The sequence below is a fragment of the Strongylocentrotus purpuratus genome, unplaced genomic scaffold (genome assembly GCF_000002235.5).
Source record: "Strongylocentrotus purpuratus isolate Spur 01 unplaced genomic scaffold, Spur_5.0 spur5_scaffold_9, whole genome shotgun sequence".
NCBI lineage: Eukaryota > Metazoa > Echinodermata > Echinoidea > Camarodonta > Strongylocentrotidae > Strongylocentrotus > Strongylocentrotus purpuratus.
Window position 1 is genome coordinate 26,913,127 of NW_022145615.1, and position 22,578 is coordinate 26,935,704.

Consider the following 22,578-nt stretch of genomic DNA (forward strand, 5'->3'; position numbering starts at 1 on the left):
GCACACAATGTTTTGACTAGTACGTGATCATACAAATTTTGCCGAGAAACTGCCTACTAATTGATATATTTGGTAAATTATTATATCTATTTGGACTTGATAGATATAACGCATGTGTCGCGCACTTGTGCGTAGTCCCATATACATCTTTCTGTGTACAGTGCTTGTAACTTTACCAAGACTGGGCCAATTTTTTTCGATGATTCTAGAACCTTGCAGTACACACCAAGACTTATATGCTAGATGATCAACCTTTTCTGATCGATTCCACAACAATCCTTTCACAATGCAGTCGCATGATCATAACTGGTTTTATCTTTTAAGTTTCACATCTTACTTTATATATAAATGCTTTAAAAATTGTCTGAGTGATTCTTTTCCTTAATGTGTACGAGTATACATGTATACATACTCCATATCGATCTCAAATCCTGAATCATATCAGTTTCAGCACAAAATTAAGTATAGTTAGGTACATACATGTCTTTCATCTTCCCTAATGCTCGACTATGAATATCACTTCAAGTGATTAACATCCAACATAAGGTTTTTCAAAAAAATAGCACAGACATTTCAAAACTGGTCATGTCCTATACGCACACAAAAGACAATTCTGCGTTGTGTGTACTGAGTTTCATATGAATCGATCAAACTACTTCCAATAGTTTGCTCACATACTTATTTTACACACTGCACATGCATTGAGTTTTATACTGTTATTATAATGCCTCATCAAAGATACCAAAACTATAAAATTGCTAAAACTTGGAAAGAATATGCTCCACAAGATTATTAAAACAAAATTGTATTCTTTGTGCAAAGCTTGGTTACCATGGAGGTACCTTAACAGACAGACACAACAAATGTGTCTTGCACACCCTCGGGTCAATCGGTATACCAAGTTTTATTACAATTTGCAAAAAAATTGGGAAAAATTTGACCCAGTTTTTTACAATAGACCAACAGAAAGACTCGCCTGCCCAACTGTATCCTTATTCCTTTATACACCCTTTCAAACTACAAAGTAGTTACAGGCAGCATATCTCTTGATGGTATAACCTTGAACCGCAATACTTTGGCGTTGAGCTGATTCACGTTCATTGATTCAAATGATGCATGAAACCAACTGTTTTGCTGTCTTGTGATCATTTCTCTTTTTCGCTTGCATTATTTTAGTCACATTGATTGCATTAAACAACAAATGAAGACTATTTACAATAAGATATTCTACAAATCTTTCTTCTGTCCATGTTGATTTTCAACAGGTTCCGAAGTATAGTCTTTTTCATGATCGACTGTCACCTCAGTTACATGCACAGTCACTAAAACCAAACACATTGTTGACTCATGGTTTGACCTCTTGGCTGTAAATTTTATAATTACTACCGTAACTTCTTCAAGGAATATACATGTAGGTTGCCAAATAGATACAAATTGAAATATCCACCATTTCCACATGAGCAAGCACTGATTTTATCACAAATTATGAATTGTATAAATCACATAGAGCTTTTATACACTGATGTCACAATTTGTCTTTTATATTCCTACATTTCTTCCATTTGTAAACTTGCCAACCTCTTATTGTAATACAATATACAAGTGCCAAGCATGGTGGCTAATCTAGCAACAATAATTTATTTCTGGTACATGTATATCATGTGTTATGTGATTTTTTTTCTCCAGATAACCACATCCCCATGATCCCCAGGGACACTCTAGTATCAAGTTTGGTGGTATTTTGTCAAAGGGTCTCTGACATATCAAGAATACATGCTCGTAATGCTAAGCCATGCAATCTTTCACCTCCGGACCACAAAATCATTAGCAACCAAATGAGTCCAAAATGTTAAGTTCCAACCAATCCTCAAGATAGCCTAAAAACATGCCACATGGACAAATTAAATCGAGGCGATTAAGAGTCTTGCATGCAATCATGCAACAATGAACCTCATTTGACCTTTGACCTACTTATGTGACCTTCAACTCCAGAATATCATGGAGGCCAATAAAGGGCATCTACCAATCAAGTATGGTTACAAACAGATGCAGGGTTGGAAAGTTAGCAACCCTAATTGATTTTTGCAGGTAAGATTTCACATTAGACTTCATTCAAATTTGTGTACAGTCACGGAGGATGGACGGAAGGACGCCATTTGGATCCCTTAGTCTCTGCTCGAAAAAAAGCAGTTCTCAAGTCAGACAATCCCAAATGTTCACTACAGAGGATTACATGGATTTCTCTAATCGGCCTAGTCTCCTGGCTAGGATCACATCAACTTGTGGTGGAGGAAATGGTGCAAGCCGGGGCCTTGTGTGTCTAGGGTCATCAGGGAGCAGAACAGCCTTCGAGAACAGTGGTCCTTGGTCCTGTTCTCTGCGTTCCAGTATCGCACCGATGAGTCCTTGTACATACATGTAGGGGTAGGTCTTGGGGACCTTCTCCTTCCGGGCCACGTAGTTGTTGGCACGCTTTGACCATACTGCAACATATCTGTATCATAAAATAAAAGAACATGCAAAATGTAACAAGTTGCATTATATGCACACTCATTCTTGTCAATTGGAAATGATTCATATCTCTTAAAGATAAACTTGAGTTCTGGTAAAAAAAGAAAATGAATTCTCACAGAATCTAACGAAACTTACACTGAATGTTCAAGATTACAAATAAATGTCATGTGCCAAACAATTTTGGAAGAAAATGTATACTGGCTGAGTAATGAGCATAGAAAGATAAGGAAATCAGGGTAGTACTAGCCCCGACAGGCCGACACCATGTGTGTTGTCCCATATACCTTTTTTCTGTGTAAGTGATTGTTACTTTACCAAAACTCTGCCAAATTTATGATGATTTTGATGACTCCAGAACCTTGCATTACACACCAAGTATATTATTACACTGAATCCAAGTCCGCATTTAGGGTCCAAAATCAGCAGCATGATTGACAAACCATCAGCTTACAGTCCGTCATCTACATAATTTAGATGTGCGTCGTGTACAGGGACAACTTCTTTAGATGACGTCATATTTTGGCGATTTAAAAGGGGCGTTCCCAGGAAGGACAATTAGATATTTAATAATTTCCCCAAAATTGATAAATTTCATGGGAAAGAACTGCCAATTCGGATTGCCCTGTCCAACTACACAGGGAAAACAAAAAATCATGTTTTTTTTTTTTACTCCACCCACTTTGGATTGCCTTGTCCATCTAAAAAAAAATGTACAAATAAAAATAGGAAAAACAAGAAAGAAAAGAAAACCTTTTTTTCTTTCTTTCTAATTTCCACTCACTTTGTATTGCCTTGTTCATCAATCTGGTCGGGCCTGTCCTTGTGTGCCATGTAGTCGATGACCGCAAGCAAATTCCTTACCCGGTTTGCTGGGTAGCTGGATGGATAAGACAAACAATTGGTATTACCACTACCATGATGAATGAATAGTAAATGCTTTAGACAAATCTCAGACTCATTGGCCCGTAGTCACAAAGGAGGTTTGTAGGAGGTTTGTACAAACCATGGTTTGACGATGGTTTACATCTATGGAATGCTGCTCGCATACCGTAAATTGTAAATTAACATTGTTAACAAGTATGGAGTTTACATTCCTTCTCCATCAGTTTACAAATGGCATTCCATAGATGTAAACCTTGGCCAAACCATGGTTTGTACAAACCTCCTTTGTGAATACGAGCCATTCACTTCAGTTCTGGATTTGTGTTGTAAATTATTGACTCTTAATTAAAGGTAGTTACATTTCCCTGCTACAACCACTCCAACTTGACTTAACATCAGGTACCGACACAAGTACGATACAAAGTCTGCTGTTTCAAGACTCTGCATGCATCCAAAAGTGATTTCAGCATTTATATAGATGTCATTCATAATTTCTCATTAACTTTGCTATTTGCTTCAAAATATGATATTGTAACTGTAACCGTACTGTAATGATATGTTTCAACTTTTCCACAGACAATCTTACTTCAAACATACAAAATGATACTAAAAATACTTACTCAAAGGAATACCGCTTGGAAGCATACATCAGTATATGGTTGTGGAAACACTCGAGCATGCTGGTGTGCCTAAGGAATTATGAAAACAAAATAAAAACTGATATAAATGATAGGGCATTTCATTATTTTCATACCACAAAATCAATATTGAAAATCCCATGTCATACACATGAGCAAATAAGATGCATTATCTTGACCTGCTGATATGTCCCAATTTTATAGGTCATAACCGAAAAAGAGCTCAATCTTGCAAACATGTACGTAATGAACGCATTCTCATTAAATTCCTCTCAATTTACAGAGCCTTTCGTACATGTATACAGAATCCTACCTGAAGCGAGCAAATCAGCAGAGTAGGCCAAGTTCTCCATGAATTTGCGGTCAAAGGTGACTTGTACTATTCACCTGCTAATTCCCCTACTGCTGCTTGGAATTTCTTCGCTGGGGATGGATTGTGTTGTCTGTTCTTCATATCTGTAAAAAGTGAAGAAACGAAAGTCATTCACAAAGTAAAAAACATTCAGATTTTAAATCACCAAAAGAAATTATTTTGAAGATGGCACTCTAATAATTATCACAGCTAGCCAGATTTGGAATTTGCATGACTAATAACTGATGCATTGGTTCTCTGTTATGTATGTGAAGTTGAGACACTCTTTGGTAGAGATAAATATAGATGAGACAGTCACATCTCAAGCAAGCTATAGTATAACCTTGTCGACTTTTAAAAAGAGCAGGATGTTTACCCGGTTGACTAGCCCTGCACGTCATCATTACAAAGAAAACTGCAGTTGTAACGAGGGACATTAAAGGTAGGGTCTATTACAAAGTTTTGGGAAATTTTGAAAATTGGGTGGATAGTGATTCTTTACAATTTTGATATATTTGGATGCCCCTGTGGAAGTATTATAAGCACTAGAAAATTTAGCTCCTAAAACACTTCTGCTTTCGAAAAAAATTGAATATAAAAATTTACCGGTGCTCCCGGTAAATTTTGATAAATTTAAAATAGCGCCTACGGTCGTACAACGGTAGCTGCTACCATAAAAATCCCGGAATATGTAGTTGTGATATATAATTTCAAAAAGGTAATAGCCAATCGGTCAATTGTAGCTTGTTGTAGACCCTATAGCTGAATTAATATATTGACCTTGAGAGAGAGTTATAGTATACCCCATAAAGAGATTATTATTTACAATTTCATCACTTTAGACTCGATTTCAACGCGACGTTCACTGAATATTGTAGGATCGCATATGCTTCCAATATTTTCATTTGAACCAAATTCATCCGGAGGTCTAGTGGAGCCAGACGTAGTCTCAGTGGAACAACCGACGATATAGAGACTGAAGCTTTCGGTCTACTGTAGACCTAGGCTAGACTATCAATATCATATGATTCATGAAATCTGAATTAAAAATCCAAGGCAAGAGATAACAAAACGTAATTTCTTAAATTTGCCGATTCCATGCATCTAGTCTCTAGACTAGATCAAATTAAAACGGTAGGCCTACCCAATGCAGTGGGGCGTATATCATTTCAACTTACCTCTCAGTGAGCTGGCATGTCTATTGCATCCTCTAGACTCGGCAACGAGAAGGCCGCCTGCAGCTCGCGAAGTTTCTCCGCCGTACCCTGGCCTTGTTCACAGCCACTCCCGCGCCTCCTCTGGGCCGGATGGTCGAGCTGCCATTGCTTGTTTCTCTCCTTCCTCTTACCGTCTTACTTAGTCTTATTCCGATTTAGCGTAGCCTTAGCCTTGTCCTTAGGCTTAGCACTAGCTGAGTCCGAGTCGGCCATCGTCCGTGACCTCGAGCTCCTTTTCCAATCTCGATCTCGTTATCGTATTTCAATCAAAGCTTGTCTGTAGCTGTCTAGCGTTCGATCGGCGCCGGTGATAATCTGATATGAGCTGTGTGTGTTATACTTTACGTGAAAGCAGCGTATTGGAATTGATCAGCTATTACTAGCGCGCGGTCGGATACCCGCCTGCTAGCTACCTGTAGTACTGTACGTACCAACGAACTCAAACACTCGTTGTAAATACGCTGGTTGTTAAATGACATAGAGGGAGCTAAACACGTAAATTCAAAAAATAAACCGTCGAAAGTCAAAAGTGATGTCCGGACGTCAAACACTTTTATATAATGTTTTGAAAGCAAATTGCACAACAATTAGAGCATTTGATTTGGAATTATTATCATCTCCCATGTTTTTTTCGATGATCTTTCATATGGTACTGAAATAAACCAAATTTGTTTTGGAGGGGCACTTTGGAAATTACCAATACTCAACTATACCTTTAAGATAAAAAGAATTCAACAATACGTGAGTCATAGAAAGTTGCGATGAACTTACAACAATATCAAGTGACTCATGGAAAGATAACTGATAACATTATTTAGTAAACTTTGCAAAGCACAACTGATAATATGTGGATCACAAGAACTATGAAGAAGTCAGAATAATATGATCTGAGGAAGATGCAACAAGACTAAGATTCTCCCATGGTCTATACTCAGTCAGTCAGCAAAGGAGGTGAATTCCCCTGGAGTGGGGTACATACGTGGTACCTGTCTGTGGTTACGGCTGATACTCGCAGGTGGGCTGCTTTGTGGGATACTTTAATCGCATTTAGAATTCCCTCTGTGGCTTATATCATCGTCACTGTAGGCCACCATGGAGCAACCAGGCATCCACTTTTCTCTCTAAGACAATTTTCCTTGTAAGATTTTATATTTTTATTGGTGGCGACGTGGTGAGATGTACGTGCCTTGTACCGCCTCGATGTCACAACCGTTGGAATACCTCGGCTCACAGGGATATGTGGGATTTACCAAGTGGTTTCTGATCACGTTAGAGCATTTCCTGTCTCCGTTCGATCTGCCTCTCCTCACTTTGATTTAAAACTGTGTATCTTTGGTGGAACCCTGATGCAGTGAGATGAGAAGAGATTATTCCAAATTTCACTGATATTTATTTTGGGAGATAGCATCTCGGAAGAAGCGGTGCATCATCCTTTTCCTTGTAGGTTTTTTCTTCTTGCTTTCTGTGGACTGTGAGTTGATTCTGATGGTAATCCAGAGGGGGGGAGGGAACTTTTACTGTTGATCAGCAGTATCTTATGTGACCTTTCTTTTCTGCTGACTGTCTTTTAGTGTCTAGGATATGATCTGGTTGCATTTAGGATCATTTGATTGTTCAATTCCTTATCCACTCTTTGGAGAAATCTAATCTTTCTCTCTTACGTATTGTTTAATCTCTTCATCGCCGCATATTGCTAGAGTATATTTTCTGGAACTGGTACAGAGTAATTATTCCATATTTAGTTCAGTGTTCATTTTTTAATCATTCTGGTTGATGATGAATCTTTGAAGCCACATTTTCCTTTGGTTCTGGGATGGTAGGCCAATACATGCCCCCTTTGATTAATAAAGCACTGTTTTTAGAAACCCAAAGCGTTGTGTTTTAAAGCCTGTCTGTACTAGTTTGGCCAGGAGGGATTAGACTACCCAGCGTGGTCACTGACAGGTGGCTATCTTAACAACTCAGCTCTCAATTATCATAAGAAAAAGAGGATCATGGGGGACCGACAGGCACCGATTAGGCATTATTTGCTATACAGAGGGTGCAAGTAGATATAAGTAGTGCAGTGGGGCTTTAAGCATCAACTATTCAGAAGTTAATACATGTACAGTGTTTAAAAGTCACTCCTGCACAAGTTCATTCAGTGGGCACCTCAGGATCTGATCAAGATAAGAGGACCCGGGAGAAAGAAAGGGTTATTTAATATTCTATGACTCACCATGAGTTGTTGTATAAGCAGATCATTCTGTAGCGGATTTATTCAACGATTTGTCATTCAGTCCCGGATCAAATGCACCCGCGCGTGCTTGTCTTAAATGTCTTTTAAACCCCTGGGAGAAAATAGCAAAGATTTGAGATTCTTAAACCTATGTTGATACGAGCACTCTGTTTAGCATAATTATGATTTATTATGGCTGTATCATCAGATTATCCTTGGCTAAATTCTGCCTTCAATCCGAGGAATGCACACAATTGAAGTCCCCCCCCCCCCCTCCCTCAGCAAAAGAGAAAATGAATAAATTTCAAATTTGATCAACATTTTATTGTCATTCAAAGTGTTGTTTTCTTGTATAGTGCATGTTTTAAGGATTATTTTTTTCTAGAACCAGAGCTCTGTGTAAGGGGGTGGGGGGGGGGGGGGGGGGGTCGGCTAGGCATACCAATTTGCAAAGAAATTTGCTGAAGATGATTTAAAAAATATATACAATGTATTCATGTATTTTCCATTTTTTTTTTGCAAACTATTTATATGAATTATTTACGTCACAACATCTACTTTCTTGTTCAAGCCAAGCAATGCACTGACCAAACACGATTTTGTTTGCAAACCAGGGGCATTCTATAGCGAGGGAAGGCTTGATGTAAAGGTTGACTGATTTCGTCTCTGAGTGTATTCTTGCGGCTTTCAGGGACTTCAATGTCATGCATGTTCTCCCCTTAGGTTGTGGTCCTGCCGGTTGTTATTGCACCGACTTTATTTGGATGGTAAACTTACGGCTCAGTGCTTAACGTGCTCTGTGGTAGATTTCTAGCACCAATAATATGTCAAATTGTTGACCATCTTGGGATGAAACTTGGCCTTTGTGGAAAGGTGCAGGCATCACTTTGTTCAATTCTATTGTGCATGAATGAACAGTTACCAAAGCATAACAAGCTTAGTTTCATCTTGCAGGAAGTCATTCATAAATCATGTTTTTTATGCAGTTATGCCATGTGAGATATGTATTTTGTTGCTGTAGTTGAAAAAATACATCTTTAATTGAACTTTCATTTCATGATTTTTGTTTTCTTTCTGCGAATGTCAAAATCTATTCAGTAATAATAATTAGAACAGGCAAAAGTCTAGTGTTGAAAAAGACATCATCATTGTGGTAGTGTACAAAACACAGAATGAGAGTGCAATATTTCCTTCATTTTAAGATAAAAGTAGCATTGTTTCCTTTAAATGACATCAACGTGACCTGTCTGTTATGTCTGCAGTCTCTCTTTATGGTTGTCTGGTATTGCACTTTAGCTGCAGTACATGAGACAAATTAGCCCGTCTTCCCAGTGGCATAGCTACAGGGGGTACAGGGGGGGGGGGGGGGGGGGGGGGAGAAAGAAAAAAGAAGCGAGAAAGAGAAAAAGGGAAAAGGAAAGGAAAAAAAGAAGAGGATGCCTGGATCATCAGCACCCTCCCCCAATCAGAAGCCTTGTAGAATTGCTTTTTATTTTCCAAAATCAGACCAATGCCCCCCCCCCCCCTCCAAAATCATTCCAGTGCTGCCTCAGTGAAAGGACTCATGCATGCTGAACTGCCTCTCCCGGAGTTCATTTTAAAGGTGATGGGAAATCCTGACCCTCTCTAAAGGTCAATCAAAAGCAGAGAAGAATCTTGTCTTGGGCCTGGATGAATGCGTGCGTTCCCACAGCCAGTGAAAGTCATCTTCCTACTCTGCTTATGTAACGCACACCCCCTTAACGGCATCTTGTAGCGTAACTTTGGAGCAGCAATTGTTTCTATACTATGTCCCTTTTGCAGCCAACATCAAATTCTGTAGAACTTTGCAGGAATTATGAATATGTCATGTATGTCCTATCTGTGAAATTTAAACGTTAGCAGTGGCCTAATATTCAAATTATGCAAAGAAACCTGTTTACTTGCTAGGCTTCACTGTCAGACACTATTGAGTGACTGACTGGTCTTTTTTCATTTTTGGTAATATCATACATAAAATGAGCTGTAAAGGGTACAAGAGCATTTGTCTACATCAATAACCCACTTCTTGTAATGGCCAAAATTAAACTGATTGAATCTTTGCGCAGCATAAAACAAACAACCATTCGGTACAATGGCGTAAAAATCAGACTATTACTTACTGGCTCAATAGCTCCTAAGTCGATTCGACAACTAATAGTTGTTACTTTCCCACTTAAAGACATTTTCAAGCCCCCGTTTTTTAGGGAAGTTCTAAATTAGTATTGTCATTCAAATGCCTTTGGAATTTAACCTTTTAATTTTTTGGGCCTGCAAATGGGGCATAGTACCTTTAAATAATGCTTTCCTAAGTAAATTGCATTAGATTTCTGATACTTCTACTAGTTAAATATGGAAGATGTTCTTGGGCTGCTGACATGGTCCCAACATTAAAGAAAAAGGCACAACAAACTAGATGCAATCTTCCCATGGTTTGTTATTTAAGATGGCATCGTTAGTGCCTACTCATTAGATGCCCCGCCCCCTTAAATTGGGGTCCTTATTTATAGAAAGAAGATACAATATACAAACGCTTTTATGGTCGAGGACATTAAAGTGGAAGTCTTGAGAGACCAATGCTTCCGAGCTTGTTGCTCTTATAACAATTGGAGTGCCTGGCATTTAATGCCTCCTTCAATGATCGTTCAACATATACAAAGCTGCTATTTGGGAGTGAATGTGCGACAGGATTTATGGCCTTGGAGATACATCATAGCTGCAGAATTATTTGGAGACATTACACACTTTTAGTAATGAGAGTGGTGTTGTAATGTTCAGGCAGCAATTAGACGAATTGATTTATAGGCATATATATCTTTCTTATATTACTTATTAGCTCATCAACTACTGTATTTTCTCATTCATATAGACTTTAACACAGGAGCCACCCAGCTCTGGTATGCATTGGGTTAAATAGTAGCAGGTTCTTTCGTTCAGGTTAACAGCATTTAAAATTAGAATAAAATATCAATCTCGTGGGAAATAAGGAAGGAGTGCCAGTGGGGCTTTACATCCTCATTTTTCCTTTTATTGCAAAGAAAAGTTTGTTTTGAAATGTGGTATCAAGTAAATGAGGATGGTGATGTTAGAAATAACCTTACCGTTGGATGGATGGAGCATTTTGTAGCAGATCGATGCAGCAGTGCTCATCACTGAAATTAATCTGCAGACTCTTGGGAATCATTTCATGATGATAGTGATGATGATGGAGAGATGCAAGATAGTCTGAGGCTGCAGAACATGAAGGTCAGGGGCCAGTTTCTCGAAATCGTCATAAGTCTAAGTTTGTGGACATCCCATAGAAACGTGTTTTAATTCTATAACACACGTTGGGATGTTTCAGAAGTTAGACTTATGACGGTTTTGAGAAACGGCCCCCTGATAGACATACCTATCTTTTAGTACACAACAACTTCTTGGCATTGTATCTTCTTTTGAAGTATGATACAAGCTTGCAAACCCCTTAGAGGATAAACAAGGAATGGGAACATTTATTTCATCAGGATGACATCTTAACTTGTCATCAGATCACTGTCTTCTGATACATCTGTCATTCCTGCGCCAGATGGGTCTGTTGGTATTTTGTCTTGAGTGCCACCGCCGCCGCCGCCGTATCAGATCAGGCATGTTTTCATGTTACACAAATAAACGTAACGCACTGGCTGTCTAGCCTTGGTATGAACTTGAGAGGAAGATTTGGGAGATGTCTTCATTGTTTATCAAGAGTGTCCTGAAGCGGTCTATTAAGAGTCATTATTCCTTGATTCAAAATTCCTGCAGCGATTGCTTTTCAATGATTGCTTTTATGATACAGGAATCCGCTCTCAGCAAAGTGATGAAGAGAGCAATCAAAAATGTAATGTAAATTGTAAACATTACTTTGATTTATGGCTTGGAGAAACAATTATCAAATTGAAATTATTGTGCTGTTCTTTTGATCCTACTGTGAGGCATTGAAGTCTGTTGTCAGTCAAGGGCTTCTGTTTTGGGTGAAAGAGCAGTTGTCCCATTATCCCCAAATGAATTGAGATTCATGTATCCAATGGATGATGGCTACTGATCTATCCAATTCTCCCCCTCCGCCCCCTCCCCCTCCCCCTTCATCCCTGCCCCCGTCCCTTGGCCCCCTTCGCTCCTGCCTTCCACCTCCCCCATCATCCTGAAATTGTATCGATATGATGCCCTTGTTTGTTGATGGACAAATAGAAATTCAGATATAAACAGATACAATGTTAGATGGAAGAATGTACTTCAACTTTTCAGAGGGATGAAGTGGTGATGATATTGGTATGAAATAAGATATTTTACAGAGTTGGGTCATATGAAGTTCAACAATGACTATGTTGATTGCCTGTTGCTGGAAGCAGCATCTTGTGTGGAAGTTATATTACTAAGTAAGAAAGTTATTAGGCCTTTCATGTAATCATATAAAGCGAGGAAATTGTTAGACCTGTAATATGTATTTATATTTCTAGTGCCCATTATCCCCCAATCAATCCCTTATTACCTTACCCCAAGTAATGTTAAAGTTCGATAGGTCAGCCATTACCAGAAATGTAATCATTAAAGCAGAATTGATCATCTGCACTCCTGTGTCTCCTGCTCTCCATGTTACATCTAACCTAGATCATACCCAGACAAGCTTTACCTCTACCCCCAGCCCTGTCTGCCATTTTGAGCAGAGTTGATGAAAGGTTCACTCGTACTTTGTGAAACGAGGTTGAAAACAGTGGTTCGGCTGGAGTGAAAGCCCCTCCGTGATCAATGGTTCCCTTTGAAGTCTGATATGGCATTGTTGGAGGAGGAAACTCATTATTTGCGCTTTCTTTTGAACTCCCTAAATTGATTGATTATGCTGCATTATTGCCCAAATGATGGTGGATTATATCACATTGGAAAGTCATTGATTTTTGGTTGGTTGACATCTATTGTTTCTAGATTGTCACATTGTCGGCCCATCAGGCTTCGAAATGAGTTGCATCAGCTCTCATTAATATCTGGGTGAAATTTTTATTAGTGGATGGAGGTATATTAAAGCAGTTTGCAACTAATCCATGTATACTGTGCTCGATGCTTGTCAATTGGGTCGTGCTAATGCTTTTCTGGAAATATTGATTAGAGTTTTCTTTTATTATTAAACTTGATTGGAAACCATTTTGAGTAATATTGCAGGAAGTAAATGCGAGGAGATGGGGATGCTGAAATAGTCGGCCAATTTCCAGGATACAGTAAAGTGATTTTCGGGTGAGCAGATATTAGCTCCGTCCTTCCTGCCTAATGCATTGCATTTTTCATCTTCCTCTGCTGGTACAGCTGTATTATTCATCAGTGACATTGCTAGGTACTCTGTAGCAATATGTCGCGATGCTCTTGGGCGGAGGCCAGAGCGATCGCGACCGGGAGGACAAATCTTGGGATGCAGTGCGTACGTTTGTGTGTGTGTCGGGGGAGAGTGTGTGAGTGAGTGTGGATGGGGGAACTCGTGTTGGGATTGGATAATGTGTTTGCTTAGCCATCTCAGTGCCGAAAGGGAAGGGGAGCACGATAGCTGGAGTGGAGCATCACTGCCGCCTTTACTCTCTCTCTCTCTCTGTGGAATGAGAAAGTGTCAATGCCTCCTTCTTTCTCCTACTGTTTTGGAATAGTCCTGGAGATATATTGGAAAGGATACTGTAACCAGCTTTGTTGCAATTTAGCTCGGATTCAAGGAGATTAGGTTCTTGGCGTGGATTCTTACCCCATAGCGGAGGTGATGGCAAAGGGAGTTTGCATAATATATAATGGAAGATATTCAACTGCAGCGATTTCAGCAGAAGTCATATTAGTTAAATAATTGAACATTACTCACTTTGCATTTGTGATGTTGCAGATTATGTTCACAAGGCTTTCTACTTAGTCAATCTAGCTCTTAATCTAGCTTTTGCCAGGCTCTTAGTTGGTATCATATTATTGTAGAGACGGAAGCTACCTCTGGATTTGCAAAGACCTGCACATGGAATTCAAGGAATTACTATTTGTGGTGCATCCATGCCAGGAGTAAGATGGATTTGAGGCATCAAGAAACTTTAAGATACCATCTGAATGCATCGATGTAAATAGATAAGCCATATGAAAGGAGAGATGATGCATGATTTCAACACAACCAGACCAAGGTGGCGTGAATGAGCAATGCACCAGCCACACTCAAACAATCAGAAGTAGAAAACCTCTTAGTGGAACCACCATCATCCATTGAAACTGCTGCCATAGCTATACAAAGTGGCAGCAACACAAAGTGGCAGCAACATGCCTGTGACAAGTATTGCCAGTACTCCTATGAGGGAGCTCCACAACAATAACAAGATGCGGCACATGCCCGACAAGGATGGGCCACAGGACGGGGAGAAGGACGGAGCGAAGAAGGTGGCCATGGAGGAGGATCAATACAGACCCTTTACTTGGCAGAAACCAGTGCCTTCCAAGGCTCTGAGGACTTCAGAGAACTACATGCTGAGGTACAAGTGCAGGAAACGGCCAGGGGGAGGTAAGGAATGATGTTTTTCAGAAGATGTTCGCCTGTATATCGTGAAATGTTTCAACAAGAATAGTTTGTGAAGAACATTATTACTTTTAATGACCTGAACTTTAAACCTAAGACCTACATGTATTGATAATAATAATATTGGATATTAATATAGTGCACATATCCACCCGGCGAAAGTATTCTAAAAAAGAATGAAACGCTGATAATACCAGACAACAACAACCCTGCAAGGTGCTCAAAGCTCTCCAATATTACCCCAGCTCTGCTAGGCTCACAGCATTAAAGGAATTTCTTCCTACCGGTTTATTGTATTCTTTTGCCAGTAAAGGGGTGATTAGATGTAATACTACAGCATGAAGATTAGCTCAGTATTGCAAATTCAAAGAGTAGCTTTGAACATAGAGGTACTGAAGCTGATCATTTGTTGAGAGCTTTTCTCAGATAAGTGCAAGATGAAAAACTTTAATGTCTTCGTTCAAAGCAATTCTAATCTTCTTTTAGTATCATGTCAATCTACAGTGCATTACAAGGATAAGAACAATGTCAACAAAAGTTCATATTCTTTGCTTACATTGAGTCCTGTCAACTTGTCAAGAACATTTACTTCATTTATATTACATAATTGGTAAGGGAGTATTGGGAAAGTGCTTTAGCTTGCCAAAGTAAACCCCAAGAATGCTTGCGTCAAGACTAAACAGGAATAACTATGAAAGGTCATTGCAAAGACAATCACATTCACTTCCTGTGTCAAATACAATTCATATAACCATTATAGTCTACTGTGTATTACAGAACCTTGGCAAGATACACAAGTGTTTACCACGTACGTAGAGATTAATTGTACTAGTGTAGAGTTGTGGCCTGATTTCTACAATCATATTTCCTCTTTATAGGCGTTTCCTGTGGAAAGGACAGGAAGTTCTCATAATCTCATAAATGAAGGGAGTTTTTCAACATTTCATGGCATGTTCTACATGTGTTTCTCGTTAAAGCAACAACTATAATAACGCCTTCGTATGAAGTCAACATGATATGTGTGATTAAAGATTGTGAACTTGTTTAGTCGGTATTCCAAAATGTTGAAAACAAGTGATAACTACACACTGAAGTACAAGACTAGAAAGAGGCCTGGAGGAAGAGGTAATGCTTTTAAAGGTTTTTTCTGTTCATTCGTGGGTGGATTGTAAGATTTATTGCTTCCCCAGCTGGTTGCCAGTCATCAAAGTCATTGTCAAATAAAACCAGTCAACATCTTGCCTGTCAACATACTGTACATAAGTTCAGTGGAAAACAGCTCCCCCGTTTTTTCAAGCCACTGTGTACACGAGCGCAGTTTGGAAGCGCAGTCAACATATTATATTTCACTGCATAGGGAGTGAGATTGTACTTCTATATAAATACGGGGATTGTCCCTTGTGAAATGTAGACCATGTTTAAATTATGGTTTGATCTAGTTTGATGATGTGAGGTTTTAATAAATGGTGGAGATTGTGAAACTGAAAGCTGGCCAGCCCGCTATATAAAGCCGGTCCTTTCTAAAGCTTATGGTAGTGAAAAAACACTTTTTAACTGGGTTTTACAGAAACTGATAGTTGATTTTCAGTAAATACAAGAAGAAATGTTTAAATCGGGGGAAAAAATCACTGATTTATATTAAATAGTCTCCATGTTCAGATGACGGAACTAACGACAACCCAAAATGCTATTTCTCTCTGCCCAATCTTCACACCAGCAGTAGAATTTAATCAACATGAAATGGCACCACTCAGACAGCTAGCTAGGCTACTATTTTGGGCCTGCATCTTGCAGCTGAGTTTGCCCTTTGAAAACAGGAAAGAGATTTTCCACTCCACGAGTTATCGTGGTATTCCAGCAAATAAATGTTATTCCATTCTCGCTTTTGGCCCTCCCAACATGCAGGTGACAGGCTTCCTGTTTGGCAGTGGGCTTTAATACAAACTTCACACATGCACCCAGACAAACTGTTGCCAATGTGGGGCAAACATATTTTAATCTCGCGAAGAGCATTGTATGCTTGCAAATTGAGTGGCCAGACTGCCAAGGAAAAATGTTATCCTTGCACACGCACAAAAAATGTCCTTCCCTGCAATGTTTTCTCAAATGTTAATTATAGGCATGTATAGTTTACTGCCTTATTCCTATAATGTACTGTCAGATTTCACACATCGCTGGGTGTAAGAAGGGCGCTAACTCGGTGTAAATTCATAGAAATTCACACCCTTCTGGCACTCGGCCGACCACTTTTATTGATTGAGCAATTTCCTGAGCAAGCTGTGAAGACACGTCCACGAACATCATGATCAATTATGTTAGTGACAAATTATTCTACATTTTAATATTTTGCACTGTACAGCTGTTTCTATAGATAATGAATGTTGTAGGCAAATGCATTTAGAGGTTATTGATTAATTTCAGATTGATACTTGATAGTTGATTATTTCTTTAAGTACCAAAAATAAATTGATTTATATCTCTGTGAATGAATTGAGAACATTATTACAAAAAAGAAGATCAGATGAATAATTACTGAGCATAACACAGACACAGATAAAGCTTGTCAGTTGTACGTGACAAAAAAGGATTTTTTTTTTCCTGGTGTGTGTAATTTTCAGTAGGATATCTGTATAGAAATCAACAGTATCATTAATAGCCCTCCTAAATAACCTGGCGTAATTACTATCCTTGTCCTTGCATGACCATATTCAAAGGCTTTGCATAATTAGATGTTAAAACCCATCTATGGTAATTGTATTTGGAATTGATATGTGCTATAATAGTAGACCATCATTTATTCAAGGCTTGGTCTCGGCTGGCTTATTGTCTGTCTGTCTTATGGGTTAATTAAATGAAATAATTGGTAGCACGAACATGAGGCTTTTGATATTTGTTTTATCTCTTCCAGTCTTTTGCCCTACTTCTTGAAATGAACAGGGTTAGTCTCTATTCCTTCATTATTTCATCCTAAGAGTCATATTAGAGTCTCAATATTCTTTGAGCATTTTCATGTTCGTCATATTGATATCCCTCATGATATTATTAAGAAAAAGTTAACTGATAAGTTTGAAAAATTCATTGAATATACAATATTACTATCATTATTCTTTTAGGCTCTTGCAGGACTCCATAATTGTAACCAGTGCTCCATGTGAAGTCATTCTCTGAAAGTATAGAGAGATGGTGCAGAGGAAATTTACAAGACTACAAATTCATTGTTTAATAACCAACATTGCTGCCCTTGTACTTACATTGAAGAAAATCCCAGGACATAATTTTCAGTTAATCTCATATCAATCATGATTCATATTTGGTGGAAGTTTTGAAATAGGGAAAAACATGAGCTTGATGAAAATGATGGTTCAGAAGGGATGAGAAGTAACATTCAATGAACCAATTACACAATGTCAGAGCAGTTAAATATTCCAACAGTATTGGAGAACATAGGAAAAACAGTTGCTCTGACCCTTATACAATATGATGATTCAGACTTGGATGAGTATTAACATTTAATGCATCCATTAAACAAATTACACAAGGGCAATTAACCTTCAAAATATGCAAGCCATAGGTTAAGGCTATATGGCGGCATACGTATGATACTATATGTCATAGTCAGGAATGTTTATTGTAATTGGTAGCATTAACGATGAGGCCAATAGGGAGATAAAATATCTCTCACCAAGCTAATTTAGGTAATGAAACATAGTTCCTTTGTACCGCATGATGCTTGATCATCTCAAGGAGGAATCGAAAATGACATTTCAGTATTCTTGATCACTTCAAAACTTTGAAATAAATGTTTGGAAGACAGTTCTAGCAACCTTTGCCAATTATACAATTATTACAAAAAATTACACACCCCTTCCCCTGTCTTCATGAGAGAGGAGTGGGAGATGGGAGACCTTCTCAAGATTTCTCTGAATGTCTTCCCATTCTCTTTATTTGTAGTAGAAGAAAAGGGAGAGAAGTCTGAAAGGAGGTCAATGGAGAGAAGATGAAATGGGCGGAAGACTGCAAGTCACATAGTATTTACTTTCACAAAGCCAAAGCCGTGTTTTGCCAAGGCCCATTACTATCATTTGTCTTGCGAGTTGCATATTAACAGCGCCCCGCTTTCCCTAATGGCAAACCCAAGTCGGTGCTCGGATCGTGAGCTGAATGAACTAGTAGTTGGTGCAGTTCTGTTGCTGTAGGGAAGGGGAGAAATTAGTCCTAATTTTATGGGTGCTCTAAGCGAGAATGTTACAGCATCAACAATCCTTTCCCTCGGAGCAGGAATGTTTATGAAGTAGCATTTTTCAGATGACATCTTGTACGGCAGATGACGGCGTATAGTCATAAATCTGACATTATATCAGTATGAATATGATGGGGTACCAAGACGAGACTTTTTAAGTAATGATTCAGAGAAATGTTTGCTAATGATGAACCTCTCATGGTTAGAATTTCCATCTTATGGTAATGTATCTGTATGAATATGATGGGGGTACCAACACGAGACTTTTAAAGTAATGATTCAGAGAAATGTTTGCTAATGATGAACCTCTCATGGTTAGAATTTCCATCTTATGGTAATGTATCTGTATGAATATAATGGGGTACCAAGACAAGACTTTAAGTAATGATTCAGAGAAATGTTTGCTAATGATGAACCTCTCATGGTTAGAATTTCCATCTTATGGTAATGTATCAGTATGAATATAATGGGGTACCAAGACAAGACTTTAAGTAATGATTTTGAGAAATATTTGCTAATGATGAATCTTTGTCAGTTTGCATGAGGTTCATCTCATAGTCACAATTTCTATCTAACGACAAGGATGATCTCAAGTAAACTAAAAAAGAATGTAAAATCATCTATATGTATGCTTTGTATTCAGTAGAATGAATCTTTCAGGTTGCATTAACATGCTGAGTTTATAGTAAATGTTAGATGTACTGTATATTCAACATGTGACAGTATTTGATACAGTCAAACTTGCTTTAGCGACCATCTGTATAGAAAGACCGCGTGTCTATAAATACCACATTCTTTGTTTCCTTTGAATATGCTTTCTAATTAAAACATGAACTAAAGGAAGCTGTACATAAAGACCACTTTTCTTATCTCCCTGGATTGGTCTTTGTATACAGGTTATACTGTATTCTTTTATTTGAGATAGTTATGAGCTCACATCACCAATGTAGCGTATTAACCTGTTAGTTCATAGACCTAGATGACCCTTGCAGGAGTCTATGATGAATTGACCCCTCTAGCTTTGTATTTAAATCTTCAAATCCTTCTTGAATGATGTTCACTGTGAATCTTTTGAAAAATATTCTAGCGCTCATCTTGCATATTTAGGAGCTGTTTTGGACTGTTACGGGGGAATCCCCTTAAAAGTACCAAAATTGAATCATGGATGATGGGTTAAGGTTTTGCTATGATTCACTCAAAAGTATTGGCTTAAACCTCTCCAGCTTTGTATCTAAATCTTCAAACCCTCCGTGAATGATGTGTGAATCTTTTTAAACGTAATTCAAGCGCTCATTTTGCACATTTAGGAGATGTTTTGGACTGTTAAGTGCCATATGATAGTGCGGTTTGAGCATGGAGCTGGAAACCCCAGGCATTGAGCAAACACCAGGATACAGGGGGCCATCAGGGTGCAGATAGAATTAGTACCGGTAGGCATCGATGCACCCGTATTCAAGGTGGTACGGTAGGGGGGAAGAAGGAGGAGACTGCATCTTATGTATGGATGAAATTAGGCTTTCATGTGTGTCATAAAGACTTGTAGGTATTTATACATGTACATTGTTGTAGAAAATTTGAAGAGACAGTACATGGCCGAATATATGAGTAGATGCATGATTGTAAACTAGGTAAATTTCTAAATGGAAAAGCACTCAATCTTACAAATTATCCCAAGCTTGAAACATGCTTTGCAAACTTTTGTTCGAGCTTAGATATATTTTTTGCACATACGTATTCCAATTTCAAGTTGTTTTTATACAAATTGAGATAAAAAGATTTAAAAACTAGGGTGGCCGCCTCCTCAAATGATATCAGCTGAAGCTCTCCCCAGCGCGGCAAGTCTAGCTTATGAAAGCACGAAAGGGCAAATCAGTACATGGGCAATGAATTGAGAGCTTGATTGGCAGTTTAATTACATTTAATTTGATGTTTCTTTAGCTGTGTCTGCAGGCTCTTCGTCTGGATTATGCACCCATGTTTACCCAGCGTGTGTAAGGAGGTAGGGGCCTGCTTCAACATCCCAATAAGAATGTACAAGGCGAGCTGAAAGGGCTTAGAAATGGGATATGAGATCAATAATCTGTCCTGATAAATGATCATCATGCAAGAAGATGATTGGGCTTTTGAAAATCAGAGAGGCCTTACAATGTACCTCATATACTTTAATAAACACAGAGTTAGCGCTCTTCTTGCCCTTGCATACATTTAATTGAATGGTCGAGTTAACCAACTTTGTGAATGAATTGTCGGGCAAAGTTGGTTTCTGGTTGGTTTATGCTGATATCTCTTTGAAGAGAAGTATAGCTCTTTGGAAAAGAATGATACATTTTTACATGGAACTGATTGAGGAGAGCTAAAAGATGTTTATATTGTAGAATCTATCTATAGATTATGCAAACCGGGAGATTTATCCGCCGTGAAATATAAGCTTGTTTTGAAATCACGTTTAGAAGTGTTGGCCATATCTAAGCCATTTGATCTGATATGTTATACCAAAATAAAGTGATCTATCATCAAAATTATACGGAATTATGTTTCTTTCATGCAGAATGGTCTAAAAAAAAAATTCCCATTTTCTGTCAAATCAGAGAAAAATGGTAATGGATACCGAATTGGACAGATTGGTAACATGAGAATTTAACATTTTAATTCCTTGCTTAAAGTTGCGGTAATTGTGGCGGTGGATGGTTTTGAAATTGAATTATTTTTGGCATCAAACCCTCATCACACTGAAATGTAATTGGTCTTTTGTAATTGGTTATTTGATTTCTCTTTGAGTGGGGAAGGAGAGAGTTAGAGGACACCTGATGTCCTTCCGATCAACAGCTCAAGCCGACATCCAAGAACTTCCTTGAGCCTCGTTCAGACACGATGGGTTAGACCGCCTCAAGACACCATGGTGGTGTGGGAAACCATCTTAAGGTCTATTAAAAATGAATGGAAAGCGTGGTGAAAAACGTAGCTGTGTGTAACAAGGCCCCGAAGCGTAATCAATCATCTGTGGTTTGTAAGATATGTCAGGCAAACTGTGCTTGCATGATTTTATTTTGGGTCGACCAATGACTGTTTCAGAGGTGATTAACCATGTCATATGTGAATGAGGCATTTTTCTTGACAGTCCTCTTCTTAAAAGGAGGGTTCTTGTTGATGATGATGCCTCGGGCTATTGGAAGGTCATGTTTGGAAGGATTTCCATGGAAAATATACCCACTTCAGATGGAGAGGGTAGGAGGAAGCCTCTCCTGGAACCGATCTTAGGGTACAGGAGGGCAATACAGACGTACATCTTGGTGACATTCATACAGACTCTCCGGGAACTTGAGCTTCATCCCAAGCCCATTGTCACGGTTTGTTCTGTATCACTGTCTGACATGTGATAATGTTCTGCCCTCTTTCTCGGCTCCCAGCGGCCCCGAGCGGCCCCGCATTGAAAGACTCCCAGGCAAACATCCCTGCTTTCAGAGAGGGCCAATTATGAGAATTTGCTCAAGTGGTAACTGGTTCGTGATCGCCGGGATAGCACCAAGCTTTTACATATCTCGCGGGCCTGCCAGGCCGTGCCATACTGCCAAAATGGATGTTTTGTCGCAGGAGAAGGCTAATGTCTTAAGCAATACAATTCTTAGAGACTCTGGTCTTTCCATCTTAAAGGTTATCTCTCTCCATCTCTCTCCTCTCTTTCTCTGTCTTCTATTTACTCTTTCTTTTACAATGTGTCTTCTCAGAAATCCAAGTCTTTTTTTTCTTCCACTAATGGGTATCTCTTGGTGTACTTTTAGATCAGAGCTGAAGATTTGCATTGGGTCCAGTTGACTTGCACATTACGGTGGTGGCGTAGAGAGTTGTAAATTTTGATCAAGGAAATACATCAAATACATACATCATAGCCTTTACATATATGTGACAAAGTGTCAGTAAATTGTTAATATAACAATGAATTTTTTTTTTAGTTGTAAATTAT

At 38.7% G+C, this 22,578-nt stretch overlaps 2 protein-coding genes across 4 annotated transcripts in view; one reads left to right on the forward strand and one right to left on the reverse strand.

Moving 5' to 3' along the window:
• Positions 1–380: 380 nt before the first annotated feature.
• On the reverse strand, positions 381–6,322 carry LOC115920619. Its single transcript, XM_030976804.1, has 5 exons — positions 5,565–6,322; positions 4,348–4,490; positions 4,017–4,085; positions 3,296–3,391; positions 381–2,494 (listed from the first exon to the last, which is right to left on the reverse strand). The coding sequence occupies exons 3-5, from the start codon at positions 4,073–4,075 to the stop codon at positions 2,230–2,232; spliced, it is 420 nt and encodes a 139-aa protein (XP_030832664.1). The 5' UTR covers positions 4,076–4,085; positions 4,348–4,490; positions 5,565–6,322; the 3' UTR covers positions 381–2,229.
• Positions 6,323–12,945: 6,623 nt separating this feature from the next.
• LOC574607 (amyloid-beta A4 precursor protein-binding family A member 1) overlaps positions 12,946–22,578 on the forward strand; it is a 40,791-nt gene continuing 31,158 nt past the window's right edge. The window contains exon 1 of one of the 3 annotated variants that reach the window (XM_030977363.1): positions 12,946–14,362. In XM_030977363.1, coding sequence (XP_030833223.1) covers positions 14,125–14,362 — 238 coding nt within the window. In that variant the 5' untranslated portion in view covers positions 12,946–14,124. Of the gene's footprint in view, positions 14,363–15,395; positions 15,503–22,578 lie in introns of those variants that run through there. The other 2 variants (XM_030977364.1, XM_030977365.1) reach the window with 2 other exon arrangements.